Here is a 17055-nt window from a genome sequence, read left to right on the forward strand (position 1 = left end):
TTAACATTTTTTTGTTTGGTAGAGTTTAAGTGTGTGTGTGCGTGCATGCAAGCTAAGTGGATGTAATATTTTCTGCAGCCAGTCACAAAGGTCATTATTGCAACAGGACTATACATTATCGTTGATCTGACTTATTTAATGATTACCAGTATTAGAGTGGCCCTCCAGTCTACTTTTAACTTTGGGATAACCAGATTCTTGTCTTGTGTCTTTTTATTGCTTACATTGGAATTTTTTTTTGCTATTTTAGCCTCTTTGAATAAATGTGGGCATCAAACATAACAAAATATTCTGTAGAAGGCAACAGCAGGTGCATCTTGCATCATGCTTTTTGCCCTCTGAAAAGAAAGTGTCCACCATGCAAGTTCATGCTGACTGTACTATTCTGATGCAACACTGGTCAGGGATTGAGTTGCTTGGTTTACTAACACTATACAGCATAATGGCAAGTGCAAAAACTGGTAGGTTAATTGATTAGAATGATGCAGGCTGATAATATAAATGAGTGTAGTGTGAAGTGTCCTGATCAATTTCACCTCTCTCCATCAAAATTACAGAATTGAGAGGTCAAATTTTTAGGTACCACAAGGAGGTAAATAACTGTGTTTGTATGACGAGGGCATAATAGGGATTTTTGAGCTATTATTCTGCTGATTATCTGAGTCACCACTGTGTGTCTGGTTATGTATGCATGTGGTTATGTGTGCGTGTGTGGAATAATCCTCACCTATTAATATTGGTTAATGCTACCTTTGTTCTCAGTCTCACATGAGGTCATTAACAAACACCCCAAAAGTCCCTGTTTGGTATGGTACAGTATCTAACCTCTGTGCTATATCTCCTCACTCTATGTCAGACTGAATGTCAGGTCTTGGCGCTCCATGATGTAACACTGGACTTTGAATGAGACACCGTCATAAATGCTAAGCCACCATGGCAAAATTTATTGAGAGATATTTTGAAAATGCTAGGATTAATAAATGCTGGACGTCAGATATTCTCAAGCAGAAAGGAGCTTCATGAGTTTCAACATGTGCATAACACTCTCAGAGTGACTTTTCTTACTGTCAGACCTTCATTCTCCTAAGATAAATAAAATGGTCCTGATTTGGAGCTAAAACAATGGTAAACCAGCCCTGGTAGAAACATCAATTAAACCCATCTGCAGGATACAAAGGTACAACATGTCCACAATCAAAGAGTTTGATTATATTACACAACAGGGCCTGAAGCATAAGAGGAAGATTAGAGCATTTTGAGTAAGGTGTAATCAAATTAGGTTGAGATTTAATACCCCAAGCCTCTGCTTTTCTCTCCACAGTCCGGATTTTACATTGTTGCAACTGTATTTTCAGGTTTATCTGGTTGGTTCACTAGGGAAGAACATGTTTAGATGTTCTTGCGATAGCTAAAATTACTGCATCCGTCAGATGAATTATACCAGTGTTGGCTTATAACAAACTCTAATAATGGTTTCAGGAAAACTATTATTTGTTGTCTGGTTCATTAGACCTGTGATAAAAAAACACCACACACAAATACATTAGGTGTGTAATGTACAATGACAATTTTTTTTTCAACAATAATTATTTTATATGGCATATAGCCTGGGTGATGTTTAATCGAAACACAGCACTAGGTTCAAATACCTTTGTTGATTTATTACATCTCCAATCATTCCACCTTCAAACACTGACATACTGATCTTTGGGTGTGGTGAGGAAAATCGCTAAAGGCGCTGATTGAGCAACCACGTTGTCACATCAGCACAACATTTTGACAACCGGTGAGTGCCTCTAAGAAGCAGCCGTAGAATGCTAATACATACACTGAATAAATAAGTAAGACAAAAGGGAAGCTAATTAATGGAAAGAAAAGTGTAAAAGACCAGAGGAGCGAGGAGAAGAAAAGGTTTCTGATATCACAGAAAACAATAACAACCCTGACGTGAATGTGTATGTATGTAAGAAAACTGTTCAATACTGTGACAACACTTACTATATGAGGAACTAAGCATTTAGTTTATTCACTATTGTGGAAATTATTGAAGCTCATTTGACTCGAACTTGGCAGTATGCTTCTGTGGACTGCAATGATTCACCGAACTTGCTTAGGTTACTTACATATATCTCACTCGCTCCCTTTCACCCATGGTGGCCCCACCTGAGACTTTTCATGAAATAACTAAAATAACACAAGGAAACATTTAATCATAACAGAACAGAATTAGAACACATAACGATGAATGAAATTAAATAAACATGTAAAACTACATAACAACAACCCTCGGGCGGAAGTCCCGATAAGCCACGCCCCTCGGGACGCTACACTATTAACTTGGTGGTACGTCATCAACTGTCAGGATTTCCGGGCCTACGTACCCACAAACACCCAAATCAAGCAATTAATGCTGTAGAGTTTGAAAATATTTGAGAGAAGAACCAACTCCTCAAAGTTATAAACACTACTTACAACCGCTACTTTTCAAAGCACAAGACAATCGTGCCTCCACTATGCAGATGCTAACCCAAATATTTATCGCGGGAACTGGCTATTATCTTGTGCACGCAGGATGCAGAAATGTCACCTGCTGTGACTTTAGCAGGTAGAAATGTTACCCTTCCTTACGATCATTGCTTTCCTTGGCAAATCATGATTGACATGTATTGACATTTAGCATAGGGATTAAAGCATATACCTCGTAAATAATGACACGGAAAGTACACAAGCTCCTTTTGATTTATGAAAATATCAATACCGGCGATTTTGGCCGCGTATTATTTGTTATCGGGTCGAACAGACTTTTTACATTGTGATTATCGCCCAGCCCTTCATTCCGAGCTACAGTACGCCCCCCCCCCCTCCCCTCCCACTCGATGGTACGGTCCACCTTGTCGTTACGTCAGCGGAGTCTGATTTCATAGGATAAATAGAGGAGCTCTGCGCTATGAGGCTCAGACACCCGGATCAACACACTGCGCGGCAGCATCGTCTCGACATCAGGAAACACGCCGAGGCACTTGAGTCTTACCAAGTTTACTTGACGTCAGTGTCATATCATTATTTAAATTTTGACACCAACTGCCGGCGAGAACGATGATGAACGGACAGGTGAACGGGTTTCATAACTCCCTTATTGACGAGGACTGCTTCTTGTTCACCTCGGAGTCGGTCGGAGAAGGACACCCCGGTAAGACGCGAGACGCCGGCCCTACATCGATGTGTTCAGACGAACTGGGCTGCATCGACCGCGTTGTTTGTCCCCTTGCCCTGTGTGATCCCATTGTGGTTCGATGAAATTCGCAGAGATATGTTGTTGATATGTGAACGGAACGGCCTCTTCCGCGAGGCGAACGTACGCTGGGCCGGTTTGAAGAGCACGCGCCACTTGCTAACGTTAGCTAGCTAATCTTTGACGCTGCCGCCGCGTGTCCCGTTCCCCGTGGTAAACACGCCACCATGTGGTTCATACGTTTACTGTAGGCGTTGCGTGAATGCGCTTCTCGATGTATCAATCATAATTGTCTTGAGTTTTTCAATCTCAACGTGGTGAATTGATCTTGGCTATTTCCGAGGCGTGCGTAACGACCTTCTGAAATAACTGGGAACATCAATTGACCCGGACAATATGGTGCGTCAGTTATTATATAGTCCTCGGGTGTTAATACTTCAGTGTTTAGATGTTAATCACGCGTGTCTTCTGGTTTCCTGGCTAGCAGCGCGCGCTCCTTTCCTCTTCAACACACGTGCACATGCTGAAATGGCGACTGCGGAGGGGCTCGAGCCACTCCCACCGACCACGAACCGGGTCGGTGGCGCTAACGTGTCGGTTTTCATCCAGACCCGGTGATCCGTTTTTTTTTTTTTTTTTTTTTGCAGTCTGCTGTGGACGTCAGTGTTTAGTTTCACTCTGTGTGCTTGTTTGTAGACAAGATCTGTGACCAGATCAGTGATGCTATTCTGGATGCCCACCTCAAGCAGGACCCTGATGCCAAAGTTGCATGTGGTGAGTGTGAGTGTGTGCGTGTGCGCGTGTGTGCGTGTGCCTGCATGCGCTTCTTTTAGTCATTTTCTTGAACCATTCTCTCCTCTCGCAGAGACCGTTGCAAAGACTGGGATGATCCTGTTGGCTGGTGAAGTGACGTCACGCGCCACAGTGGACTATCAGAAAGTTGTCCGTGACACTATTCGCCAAATTGGATATGATGACTCCTCCAAAGGTATGACTTCTTTTTATTGCTTATTTTACTTATATAGTTTCTCAGATATTTGTTTTAATTTTATGAATGGCTTACTGTTTTTTACACAGGCTTTGACTTTAAGACCTGCAACGTTCTGGTGGCTTTGGAGCAGCAGTCTCCTGACATAGCTCAGGGTGTTCATGTTGACCGCAATGAGGAGGACATTGGCGCTGGGGACCAGGTCAGTGCTAACATCAACATTTTTGATCTGCCATGTGTGTCCTGAAGCGGCATTGTTGTTCATTAAACACTGGGTGTTTGCTCTGCAGGGCTTGATGTTTGGATATGCAACCGATGAGACCGAAGAGTGCATGCCTCTCACAATTGTCCTTGCCCACAAGCTGAATGCCAAGTTGGCGGAACTGCGCCGCAATGGCACTCTTCCATGGCTCAGGCCAGACTCCAAGACACAGGTGGAGCTGTCATACGCGATGTTGTTAATTACTATGGATTATTTGTTTGTCAGTGAGATTTTGCTAATTTTATAATTTCACCTTCACAGGTCACTGTTCAGTACCGCCAGGACCGTGGTGCTATGCTCCCAGTGCGCGTGCACACGATTGTAATCTCTGTTCAGCACGATGAGGATATCTGCCTGGAGGAGATGAGAGATGCCCTGAAGGAGAAAGTCATTAGGACTGTTGTTCCCTGCATCTATTTGGATGACGACACCATCTATCACCTGCAGCCCAGTGGACGATTTGTAATCGGGGGCCCACAGGTAAATGTCAGAGGGTGTTGCTTTAAGAGACTATTTAGCCTCCCAGTGACTCACCCGTGTAACCTCTGTTCCTTCATTACAGGGTGATGCTGGCCTCACAGGACGTAAAATCATTGTTGACACTTATGGAGGCTGGGGAGCCCATGGCGGTGGAGCTTTCTCTGGGAAGGATTACACCAAGGTTGACCGCTCTGCTGCCTATGCTGCACGCTGGGTTGCCAAGTCTCTGGTGAAGGCTGAGCTCTGCAGGAGAGTTTTGGTCCAGGTTAGTGTTTAGGGCTTTTTTGTTTATTTTTAAAACCAACTGATCTTCTATTTGAGAGTAAGGCTGCAAGAGATTCCTACCTGAATGTTTCTGTTTTTTTTATTTTTCATGCTTGATATAATACATGCATGTGTGCTGTGTTAGGTGTCCTATGCCATTGGAGTTGCCCATCCCCTCTCCATTTCCATCTTTCACTATGGGACATCCCACAAGAGTGAGAGGGAGCTGCTTGACATTGTGAAGAAGAACTTTGATCTCCGTCCTGGAGTCATCGTCAGGTAATGTATACCTCCCAAAGCCACCTCCTTCTAAATTAAATTGCAGCTTCCGGCGCTTTCCTTTCTCCTGCGCCTTTTTTTTTTTTTGACATTCAAAAATGTTTTAAATACAAAAATGAAGTTATTCATGAGTTGATTTAATTAATTGAGTTATTGGTGAAACTCTTCACAGCCATTGTAATTTTCCTTTACTGCAACTAGCGCTTTCACCTCTGTAATTGGAAGCTATGAGTTTGCCATATTCCTTTCTACCTAATTACATGGCATAGCAGGTTACAAAATGGGCATCAATGGATGCAGATATTTGTTGATTGATGTGATGAAGCCTTTTAGCTTCTAGTTAGATAAGCATTTTCTCTGCAAATGGAGTGTGGTTTCCATCTGCAAGCTGCAGTGTCCAGTTTGGTTGGCAGGGTAATGTCGAAGCTTCATGTGTTTACCAGCTGCTCGAGCAAACCTAATTTTTTTTAGTTTGGTGGCTCTCGACACTCCCCACTGGCTAATGTGCACCTTTTGCCATTGTGAGTATGAACATGTGCATCTGAGGTTGTTTGGTGTGACTGCTGCTAAATATTTTGATTATGTATTCCAGGGATCTGGATCTGAAGAAGCCCTTGTATCAGAGGACTGCAGCCTATGGCCACTTTGGCCGAGACTCCTTCCCATGGGAGGTGCCCAAAAAACTCAAATACTAAACCTGTTAAGCTTTTCCCCCCAGGCCTGTTGGTGTATACTACAGAGAAGCCTCCAAGGTTCCGGGGGTGAAATGCCCTTATCTCTCTCATAATTTTGGTTTCATTTAACACATGACTCCTTCCTCACTCCACTTCCCTCCCTTGTCTCGTTACTTTTTCTTCTTCTCCCTGCTGGGTCCTAGGAGGCACGCCTCAGAAACTGTATTAAAACAAATGGATGGGTTCCATGAACCCATGCATCATAGTACTCGATGTTCTCCCATGTCTTGAGGTTTCCCTGCTTCTGGTTGTGATAGACCTCGATTAGCTGTGTTCAGTTACTCTCTCTTTGGCATTCCACACTCATCAATATTGTCAGTCTTCTGCTCAGTGTCATGGTGGTTGCATTTTAGGCTATATGAGACACCCCTTTTAATTTACTGGCTGCTGACGTGAGTATGTTTAAAAAAAAAAAAAAAGTCCATTTAGAAGCATTATATGATAGTTGAGGTCCTGTGATCTGACACCCTCCTAAACAAGTTAAGCCTCTCTCTAAACATTCCTCCTTTGTCAGTATGGTACAATAATTCCCCGACCGAGTGTTCATTTTCCTTTTTTGTTCGCTCTATTCCCCCCCCCGTCTTTGTCAAGGATGCTAGAATGGCACAATTGAAATTTAAGGGTTGTTGCTATTTTCTCAAAAAAAAAATGCTATGCATTGCAGGCTGAGGGTTGCGCCAAATTTTAATTATCCAAGTTCTCAAATGAGCCTAAAACCTCAGATGCCCCCACAGACCTTTGCTGTTTTCTGACGTAATACAGAAAAGTCAGAAGCTGCTATGTCACTGCTCTGGTCTGCAGAGGTATTATACTTGATGATGATAATGGTGGAAAAATGTAATGAATTGAAATTCAATTTTAAATGAGCCCCTTTTTTAAATGTAGTTTCACTGGCTTTTTTATGGTTTGAGGTGACTGAAAGCCCTTTTTTATTTGACCCCTTAAGTATATTGATGGCAGGTGTAGCTACAGAGAAACCTGGTTCCCGTCTTTATCCTTAAATGGGTGCGTTCCTTTTCATGTCTTATTGACTAATAATCAAACCTCATCACTATTTATTTGTTCTCTGAAACTCGGCGTGGATACAGAGAAGCCGCAGTTTCAGAAGGCAGCTTTAAACACAATAAATCTTGAATTCCTTCTGACTTGATTATTTTTCAGTGTTTTGCTTGAGGCCCCAGAGTGTTCTACAGAAAAGCTTTGGTCTGCCTCAAGAGAAAGGTGTCACAGACTACCATTAATGGCAATTTTACAACTTTTTTTTTTTGTTTTAGACTACAGATATTTTTTCGGTGGGTTAGTTTAATATCCCCTTACTGTCTGGCAATTCTTTGGATCTAGCCTATCCTCCTCAATAGGATGGCAACATGTGGCTGGTGTAGTACAGAGAAACCAGCCTTGTTTACATAGCCATCCTCATGTGTTGGATAGTTTTGTTTTTGTTCCCTTTTACCACTCAAGGGCGTCCTGTTGGCTACAGTAAGTTAAGAGTGCCTTTTCTATTTCCTCTACTCCATTTTTGCTTTTCTTCCTCCTACCAACATGGGTTTTAACTTCCAGAGGAACAAGAAACTCATACCGTTATGCTTCATGTCTAAAAAAGCGTAGTTTCCCAATTCTCTGTAATAAACAACTACTAATTTCAAATGTGTTTGACTCATTCATTTCCTGATATTTAATTGATATCGTAAGGCACAATGAGGAAGCGTAATTTAATACAGACCACAGCTCAATTATTCTGAGCAATTCCTTGTTTACATAGAACATATTTTGACATGGCAAAATAGAAAACCACTGGGAGACATGGAATACAATTGAGTGTCTGTAAGTGATCCTCGTGGTGGTTGTGCTTCTGAATTGGGCAAAATACCTGTCTAGAAAAAGTTAATTTTCTCAGGTGGAAGCAAAATAGAAACCTGAGAAGCATACAAAGACAAGAGCAATACCAGCATCTAGAGAGATGAATACATGTCACGGGCAAGTTTCAGGTGTTACTGTTTCTATTATCTTATGAGAGCCATACTGGGAATGTTTTAATTTAACCCTCAGAGGTAGTTTAAGCAAGTCAAAATTTTAGTCCAGGAAAATGTTGGTATTAAGCCTAGTTTGCTAATTTAAAGGATATTCCAAAAACTCCAACATTTTGAACCTGTACTTCCAAACTCAGTTTTTTAATGATGGATGGTTTCTATTTGACTTTGTGGTGCGTTTGATATGAAAGAATCATATGGCCCACAGAAATTGAGCCCTATCCCTATGTGAACATGACTTATATGTGTAAGCCAAAACACTGGAAGTTCCCAATTTACAGGATACTACATGTCAAAATATGTTGTACTTGTACAGACTGCTTTAAGAATGTTATGGTAATTGATTTCTGGTCTTTCCAGTTCCCAAAGCATATGGTACCTCCTGAAGCAGACAGTGAAGCATAAATGAGTTGTGTAACCGTTGGAGCTGCCGGCTATTGCCTGGGGGAAGCATGCGGTGAAGAATAAATGAGTTGTGTAACCGTTGGAGCTGCCGGCTCTTGCGTGGGGGAAGCATGCAGGTGTTTCTCAGGTTTGTGGGTAGGGTGTGCATCTCGCTCCTTTAGCTGGTACAGTCTTGGGCTACACTTACCTCAGAGTTTGATCCCAGGCCACATTCCCCCTCCTTTTGCCCTTTGGCAGCTGCTCGCCCCTACTGAAAAGGTCCGTACACTTCAGTGGGACAGGTGTAATTGCTCTGAGATTAATGACACAGACAGCTGCATTGAGACGGGTAAATCTGCTGATGTGAGGATAACGTCGTTTTAGAGGACTTGCATTGTGTAAGGTGGGATATCAATCAGTTGTTTTTTCAATCTCCACTGTAGACTAGTTGAGCTGGACTACCAACCGGTCTTGGCTGGTCCATTCGTGTCTATGTACCACAAAAACACTGACATCATTTTGCCCACTACCCAGGGTTGTGTCCTGAGCAGAATTTATGACTTCATCTAACTCACTTTAAGATTACAAAACAGCTCTTAGTTGATCATCCACCTTTGAGCTGGAACTAGGCAATAACCCTGCAAGAGCAGGATGAATACTAATAATGTTGATTTTCTTTTTGTTTCATTGCCTGCTTGTGCTTTTATTCAAATGAGAAGTGACATGTAGAGAAATCATTTTCAGACAGGTTAGTACATGCTGCTACACGTGTCAATTATTTGGCCAAAATTGACTGTTTTTAACTGCCAGACCTGATCCAGCATATGTTTTCGCTGCAATATTAAATGTTTTCATTGATCAGATTTTAAAAAAGAGATTTAAGTGACTGTTAAACCTGTATTTGTGATTAAGTTGTTCTGGTTTATTTAACAGTCGGACAGTTTACAGCGTAACAATTCAGACAGCAAAGGCTGCACCTGAGTGACCTTAGACTACCAGAGGTATTCACATGTTACAGTGGACCTTGATTTGATAGCATAGGTTAGACACAATAGAAATGCTTACACTGGGACTCTGTAGCCATTTGCAGGACACATAGAACTTTGACACATTGGCATTGTAACCCAAGCACAAAGGGATCTTGAATCTTGACGGCCTCGGTTTTGCCATAACCAAGCAATCATGTGACAAAACAATACAACTGTAGATGTACTGTAGATGCAGTAAATGGAGCAAAAAGCAAGCTACGATACACCAGTCTCTCTGAGACATTAAACTGGTTTAGCAGTAAAGAAGTAAAAGGGTGTGCAACATTTTCAAACAAATAAATCTTTTGACAATTTATCACGACCCACTTAATGCCAGGGGATAGTAATGAACTTTGGTCATGAGGTCATGAGAGATAAATTAAACTGTATATTCTGCTTTAGCACTGCAGAATGAGCAATTAGAGAATCAGATGGCAAGAGGCTACTTTTCAGCCACATCCCACTACAATGTTCAGCAATTAAAGAACAGCTATAGTCACCACATTAAATCCAATAGTAATCAAAGAAATGATTCCAAAATGATCACTTTGTTTTATTTATTATCTTTTCTCAGTTTGTCGCATTGATAGTCAGTTTAACTCGTCTGATTTACCAGTGGTGCTGCCATGTATTGCCCTTATTTAAACACTTTAAGTTTTACATGCATTCCTTAACAAAATATTTAACAATAATATAATACATAATAATTTAATAATCTGGTAATATACATGAAAATAGAATATGGGTAGTAAATAACATTGAGTTGGTGTCTTAACACAGTTGCTACAAAAACATCCTAAGAAAATGCGTAAAGTGTAAAGATAGAAAAGCAAACATGGAGATCGTCATTACAACTCTTGGATCAATCATTCAGGGTCAACACTACAATTACATTCAATTTGTGTATACAGTTGATTGCTTGGGGTAAGTCAATTAATAAAATTATCCTTGTTAAATAAAAATTCTAAACAATGAAGTGTCATAATTGAGTCTTGCGTAAACTTCAGCTAAATGTGAACTCCTCATTCCACTGAAAAATTTGACAAGAGCAAGAGACATGATGTGAAACTCAGATCGAATGCATGACAGTATCAGCATGTGAAATAAACCGTACTGCAAAGGTTTGATTACTTTTTCACTTTAACTTTCTTGTGTTAAGTCACTGTAAGAAGGCTTAGCATGAATACATTTTACCTAAGATTGTAATTTTCTCAGACATAAAAAGAGCTGGAATGTCGACTGAAACAAGTTTCGGCAGGTCACACTACACAGCACCCTGAGGGAGCAACAATGATAACTGCAAAATGCAAATAAGAACTGCTTATATAAGCTAAACATTGTCATGTTTTTACATGTCTGTGAGTGGCCCTACCACTTGAATCAACAAATTAATTATATTTACTTTATATCTTGACTGAAACTCATTCAGTTAGAGAGACTCTGGAGCCACTTCAGTGCTGAATTGTTAATCCAACAAACGAAATATTATATACGTTTTGTATATGAATGAGTGGATTTTGTGGACTGTACATGTGGTCACTGCACCATGAGTTTCAGTACAATGGATACATGCCTGGCTGCCTCCTATGGCAACACCAAAAACGACTCAGATAGTATTACGACTGTTCTTTTTTGGAAATGTTTAATTTCATACACAAGCATAAATGTGAGGATATGTTAAAGTAAAAAGTGCTCTTCGGGGCTCTTTTAATTTGACCAACAATCAAATTTTTCCAGATCTCCAAAATTATTATACCACAAATACGAACATAAACATGAGAGTTGCATCTACTCATCATCTATACCACCTATCCTGTGAGGGTCACAAGGAGACTGGAACCGATCTCAGCTGATATTGGGCGAGGAAACATGATCTCTCTCTCACGGAAGCTGGCATTAAATGACCTTAACGCCTGTAAATACTCCTGTTCCCTGAAAGCTAGTCCTGCTCATTAAAAAAATTACATAACTACCGCTCTGAAATCTGAAGGTCGGTGGTTCGACCCCCAACTCCTTGTGCGGAACACCGAACCCTAAATTGCCCCTGGTGGTTAATCAGTCAGAGTCGGAATGTGAAGGTAAAATAGAAAAGTGCAGCATATCGTAGTTCTGTATGAATGTGTGTGTGTAAATGGGTAAATGTGACTTGTACTGTAAAATAAGTAGTGGCTCACATTGGAAAGACTATATACATGCAAGCCATTTACAGTTTACAGTTAAAGTATATAAAGCTGTGGATATTCATTTTATACTAAGTCTTCAGATTAAACTGACCCATGGTCATATCAACTGACACAGCAGCTGTTCATTTCCTCTCTCACACTGGCTAAGTCAAACACTATATTTAACTCTGAATGGTGGGGTGGGCTTGTACTGAGGATATCCCACAGCCTTGAATGGGCAAGATCACTCACCCTGGCTCCAGTATCAGCTGAAGACCACAATAATACAACTCTGTGAAATTGTGCCTCGAGAGCATTGCACCATTCACACCATACTATTTTTGAGGAACTAGTTGATAAAGCTTCAAACCTCAATTGTTGATGAGCACAACTGAAGTCTTTTAGACTGAAAGCTTTTTGTAGCAATTTGGTGAATTTTAATATTTATTCTTTCTTTTCTTCTTCTCTAAAACCCCAAAATAAGAACACTAACTTCACACAACAAAAAGCTCAGAGGTCACCAGCTGTACCCAGCTCGTACATGAGACCAAACAACATGCACCATGGACTCCAAAACAGAATTGGGAGACCAAACATTATTGTAGATGGAAAGATGACATCTTTGCCTGTTAACCTTCTCACAGCCAAATCACACCAGTGAGTTGTCACAGTGGGGGCAGAGGGCAGAGGCAGATCAGCTGTTCAGTGGGGATTTCGTCGAAGGATTGTGTCACAGCTGATGCAATATTTGAAGGAGCTTGCCATTGCAATTCTTTACTTTTGCCGGAAGTTAAATCCCCTCGACACTCCTTCAGCTTTTTGTTCATGTAATAAACTACTCCACTCTACTTCAAAATGTTAATATTGGTGCCCTCCAAATAGAGTCATGTAAATCTCAACAAATAGAATAAAACGTATAATTATTTAGTGCTAATTTTTTCCTACAGTTGTCTTGCAATTTGTAGTACTTTATACTTTGGGTACAAGCAGCACAAAGTTGCACCCCAGTACAAATGTAACTTTGTATCAACCTGCATTACTGTGGAGATGGAGATGTAACAAAACTGCATCTTAACTTTTATCAAAGGTATTCAAATCTTTGGACCCTGTTTGTCATTGTGCCAAGTCTAACTCTACAGTACGTTATTAAATGTCCGTCTCTGATATCACATTATTTGGCTGAGAAAAGTTAGAGCCAATTACAAAAACCTCATGTCAAGGTAATTTGTTTCAGTTAAGCTGAATTCAAGAATGAAACAATTAAATAAGCAAGTCAAGACAAATGGAGAGAAAGTAAGGGACAATGTAAGATTATGCAGGAAGCCTGGAGCCTAATTTAGATGACTTTAACAAATAAGAGAGAAAAAACAGGATGTTAATATTATCATAATATTAATGAAGACATAAGAATGTTGATGAAAATAAGTATGTGGCCACTTTGAAACATATGTTTCAAAGTGGCCACATACTTATTTTCATCAACATTCTTCATTTTCTTATTTTAGATAAGAGAATGTAGTACTGATGTTATGTCTAATAAGACAAAAATGAAAATATATGGTACATGTAAAGGGGGGAGGTGTAAAGGTGATAGGGTCTTTTTCAGCCAACTGAGAAATAGTGAAATTGAAGAGAGTGGCTGACATGGGAGACAGATTCTCAGCTCATAAACTTGAGTCACATGGAGACTGAGGAATGAAAAGTGAGCTGGAGGAGGGTGTTGACACGCTACAGGGGAGTGTCTCTGTTCCACCAATAGCATGACTAAGTCTGCTCCTTCTTGACATGGCTTTGCGTAACACTGGAGACTTGGCTTGCCATGTGGTCTGAAAATGAAGTTTGCATTTTGTTTATGGCATTTGTGTGAACAATGAGTTAATGTCCAACTACAGAGTGGATCAACAGCTCGCCTGTCCAAATGTCAAGTCGACTTTGTTTTTCCACAACCAGGGGAAAGTTGTTTCCACATTTAGTCACAGGGATTTGAAATGCAGAATGTTTGATGCAGCACCCACACATAAAACTTGAGAACTGTAAAGTACTGTATCAGTAGTTAGTTATATAGGGGAATGCTATCCTTTTTTTTTGAGAACACATTTCTCTACTTGAGTCCATGAAAGCACTATATAAATTTAATGTATTGGTATTATTATTATTATTATTATCAATAATAATAATAATAAATAGCTCTGGAGGGGAAAGACAAATTGACTGACACACAACGAATGTGCAGACCAGGACACAGATGTGGGATGAAATGCTTCATGCACAGCACCCTAAGGAACACTGATCTTCAGTTTTTCCTTCAATTTCTAACAAAGAAAAAAAAATGTAATCATATTTTCAGAACTGTTTTGTTTCACAAAACAAGATTAGGGGAAATTTAAAATGACAAATGACAGTCTTATATGGATATAACACTGTGCAGTCATGTTTTTATAGATAAAGCACTGTTCTCCTAAACACAATCAAATCTAATATGAAAGCTTTGAAAGAATGGTAGTTGAGGATGATGTAAAATAGGAGCTAACAGCCGAGTTGATTTGAAAGTGGATTCATAGTGCCACCTACTGAAAACATGGTGAAACACAAACATTCAACTTTAGATTTCATACTTTACAGAACGTATTGATATTTAAGTAGGAGTAATCACTAAATTCAAATGTTTTGACCTGTTATTTTCCCTCAGAAAAACATGCAATGAAGAGACTGAGAAAAAGACACATTCACATTTTATGGCTGTGTGCACAACCAGACACATTTGGACAATGATTACATTGTTTCTTTTTGAAAATGTTTTGTCATTGTATATATAAAGAGTTGTGTCATCAAAAAAGATTACAGGACCTGAAAAATTGAATACTGAAAAAAATGAAATACACTTGCAACACACACACATTATCATGGCTACATCCACCAAACTCCATAAGAACCAAGACGGAATACTCACATATCTAAAATAAGATCCCTGACAGGCTGCTGTTCTGATCAAACCAAAAAAGTTTCAATCTTGTTTATAAAAAATAGATTTTTGTAACCACAAGTAACACAAACATGTTCAATGGAGAATGAAGGTGAACAACCCTCAGCCAAAGTTTATCTGCTCCTTTCTGAAAGCAACAACACAATTCTATAGGTCCCATCAACTTAAAGGTGTTACAATGTATTAAGAATCCGGGTATGAGGTAACAGTATACGGTGAGTAAAATGCAGTGAAAATGAACATGTTAAATCCCAACAATACAGTCTATGGTAAGTGCTGTTTCTTCATCCCCTCACGGGGCAGTAAGCGATTCTTAAGCAATACACGATTGTGAAAACCATTCCTCATGGTCCGCTAGCTGTCAGTTCTGTGTGCGACTGGGCTCAGCCCAGGCTCTGTAAATCGAAAACGAATAAACGGTGCTGGCCGCACCTCACAACACTGCATTCTGTGTGCAGTGTGTAAACATCACTCCCTGACACCTTAAGAGACTCAGGTGTTTTGGCCTAGTGGTCTCCCATACCCGAGGTGACCCGGCCAACAACAACAAGAAAAACATGCTTTCTCCAAAATCGCTTACTGCCCCTTTAATAACAGAAGACTTGACTTGATTGTGGAACAACACATTGGGATCTCTGTAGACATTTGCTGCACTGGACCCAGTTCTCCCTTATGCCTCCAACACTGTGAACCGCTCCATGCTTTTGAGGAGCACAGAACTGCGAATGAAATATTATTCCACAGCCCTTTTGCCCGTAGACCCTTTGCAATCACATTTTTGCTTTTGATATCACTCAGCGTTTGTCCCGTCTTTTGTCCATTTCCTTTCGAATCCGAGCCACCAGAGCTGCCCTCATGGCTGAATCCAAGCTGTTCTTTCTTGCAACACATTCCACTACGTTCTCAGGCCGATCATCCTGTAAAGACAGAAAAAGAAGAAGAAAGAGGACATTAAGACCAAGCTAAACTAAAACAGACCAAAGCACACAAAAGTTAAGAAACACCAGATAAAGGGATGTGCGTCAACCTTGTGCACAAGGAAGGATGTAATGGCACCAGAGTCTGCCTGATAGTCAAGCCAGAAGAGTTCAGTTCCATGGGCCTCGGTCTCTGTGCTCGAACCACTCTCGTTCCACTCTTCAGCCTCAGCACCGGCCCCTGACTCTGATCCACCTGGACAATGAGCACACACAAATGATCTCATCACTCTCATTTAATGTTGGTACTGTCGTCAGTGGAATCCTAAGAAGAGGGCACATCAGTCTTACATCTTCGTCGGGGATGGTACACTTGGATGTCAGGTCGACGGGGTCGTCTCGGGGTTGTGGTGTGCCTTCGCCGCTGAAGCTCTTTGGCGTTTTTCACCTCTTTATCATAGTCATCTCTTGAAGAGGCAGGGAATCAAGATTGTGTTATTGCTATGATGTATAATGTAACACAAACACACTGCAAAACATTTCTGGCCTTCTAACCTGGTAAGTTAAACAAGAGCAAGTAGGGCTTTACTATGCATCTCTTCCTGTCAAAAACAAACTGATCGTCAAAATATGTTGTTATTTATCGTTTTGCCTCAAGAAGACCACTATGGCCAATGGGCCTGTGCGACATTTGCCTGTATTTTCCCTGTGGGCGTAACGCGACGTGAATAAATCATTTCAGATGAACCTGTCTTCACCGTCAGAGGGGGTTCTATTAAAGACGAAGCTTCAGCACATTGTGACCTGATGCTGTGAACTAGCTAGTAAGCTTTTTGCTAGCAATAGCTAACAGTCGTAAAGGAAATCACCGAGCAATTTGGTTCCTCCGGATATGGTGCAGGAAGCCGTGGCTCATATCCAAGCGGCCTCCACGTTTGTCTTTCAGTTCATTATCTCCATCGTCTCTTAAAATATCCATTTCAATGGACAGCTCCAAAATGGTGACAGTTTGTTTACGCTAATAAGGCTAATGATTGCAACAAGTCTAAATCAGAGCACTGACAAAAAGCTATATGCTAACTGATGGTAATTTGTTGTCCAACTATACCACCCCCGGAGTTTATAAATTGAAACGAGAAGAAAAAACGTTGTTTTACTTAGAAATTCACAAACGTATCAATATATAAATAAATAAAATTAAAATAACAGGTTATACTGCCAAATCGAACATTTCTCACGTTTGTTTTGCCACTGAGCAGCTCAAGGTTCGCTGTAGCTTCAAACTCCGGGATAGGTTTTTTGTCCATTGCTA

General features: G+C 40.5%; 2 protein-coding genes across 2 annotated transcripts; one reads left to right on the forward strand and one right to left on the reverse strand.

The window, feature by feature from the left end:
* Positions 1 to 2943: 2943 nt before the first annotated feature.
* mat2ab (methionine adenosyltransferase II, alpha b) lies at positions 2944 to 7886 on the forward strand. The gene is made up of 9 exons (XM_035640240.2): positions 2944 to 3190; positions 3929 to 4006; positions 4098 to 4220; positions 4310 to 4422; positions 4511 to 4654; positions 4744 to 4962; positions 5045 to 5227; positions 5372 to 5505; positions 6098 to 7886. Exons 1-9 carry the CDS (start codon positions 3097 to 3099, stop codon positions 6198 to 6200), a joined length of 1191 nt encoding a protein of 396 aa, XP_035496133.1. The 5' UTR covers positions 2944 to 3096; the 3' UTR covers positions 6201 to 7886.
* A 7407-nt stretch (positions 7887 to 15293) lies between these two features.
* c19h2orf68 (chromosome 19 C2orf68 homolog) lies at positions 15294 to 16832 on the reverse strand. The gene is made up of 4 exons (XM_035640037.2): positions 16613 to 16832; positions 16095 to 16210; positions 15854 to 15999; positions 15294 to 15743 (listed from the first exon to the last, which is right to left on the reverse strand). The coding sequence occupies exons 1-4, from the start codon at positions 16720 to 16722 to the stop codon at positions 15621 to 15623; spliced, it is 495 nt and encodes a 164-aa protein (XP_035495930.2). The 5' UTR covers positions 16723 to 16832; the 3' UTR covers positions 15294 to 15620.
* Positions 16833 to 17055: the final 223 nt, after the last annotated feature.

The sequence above is a fragment of the Scophthalmus maximus genome, chromosome 19 (genome assembly GCF_022379125.1).
Source record: "Scophthalmus maximus strain ysfricsl-2021 chromosome 19, ASM2237912v1, whole genome shotgun sequence".
NCBI classification, from domain to species: Eukaryota; Metazoa; Chordata; class Actinopteri; order Pleuronectiformes; family Scophthalmidae; genus Scophthalmus; species Scophthalmus maximus.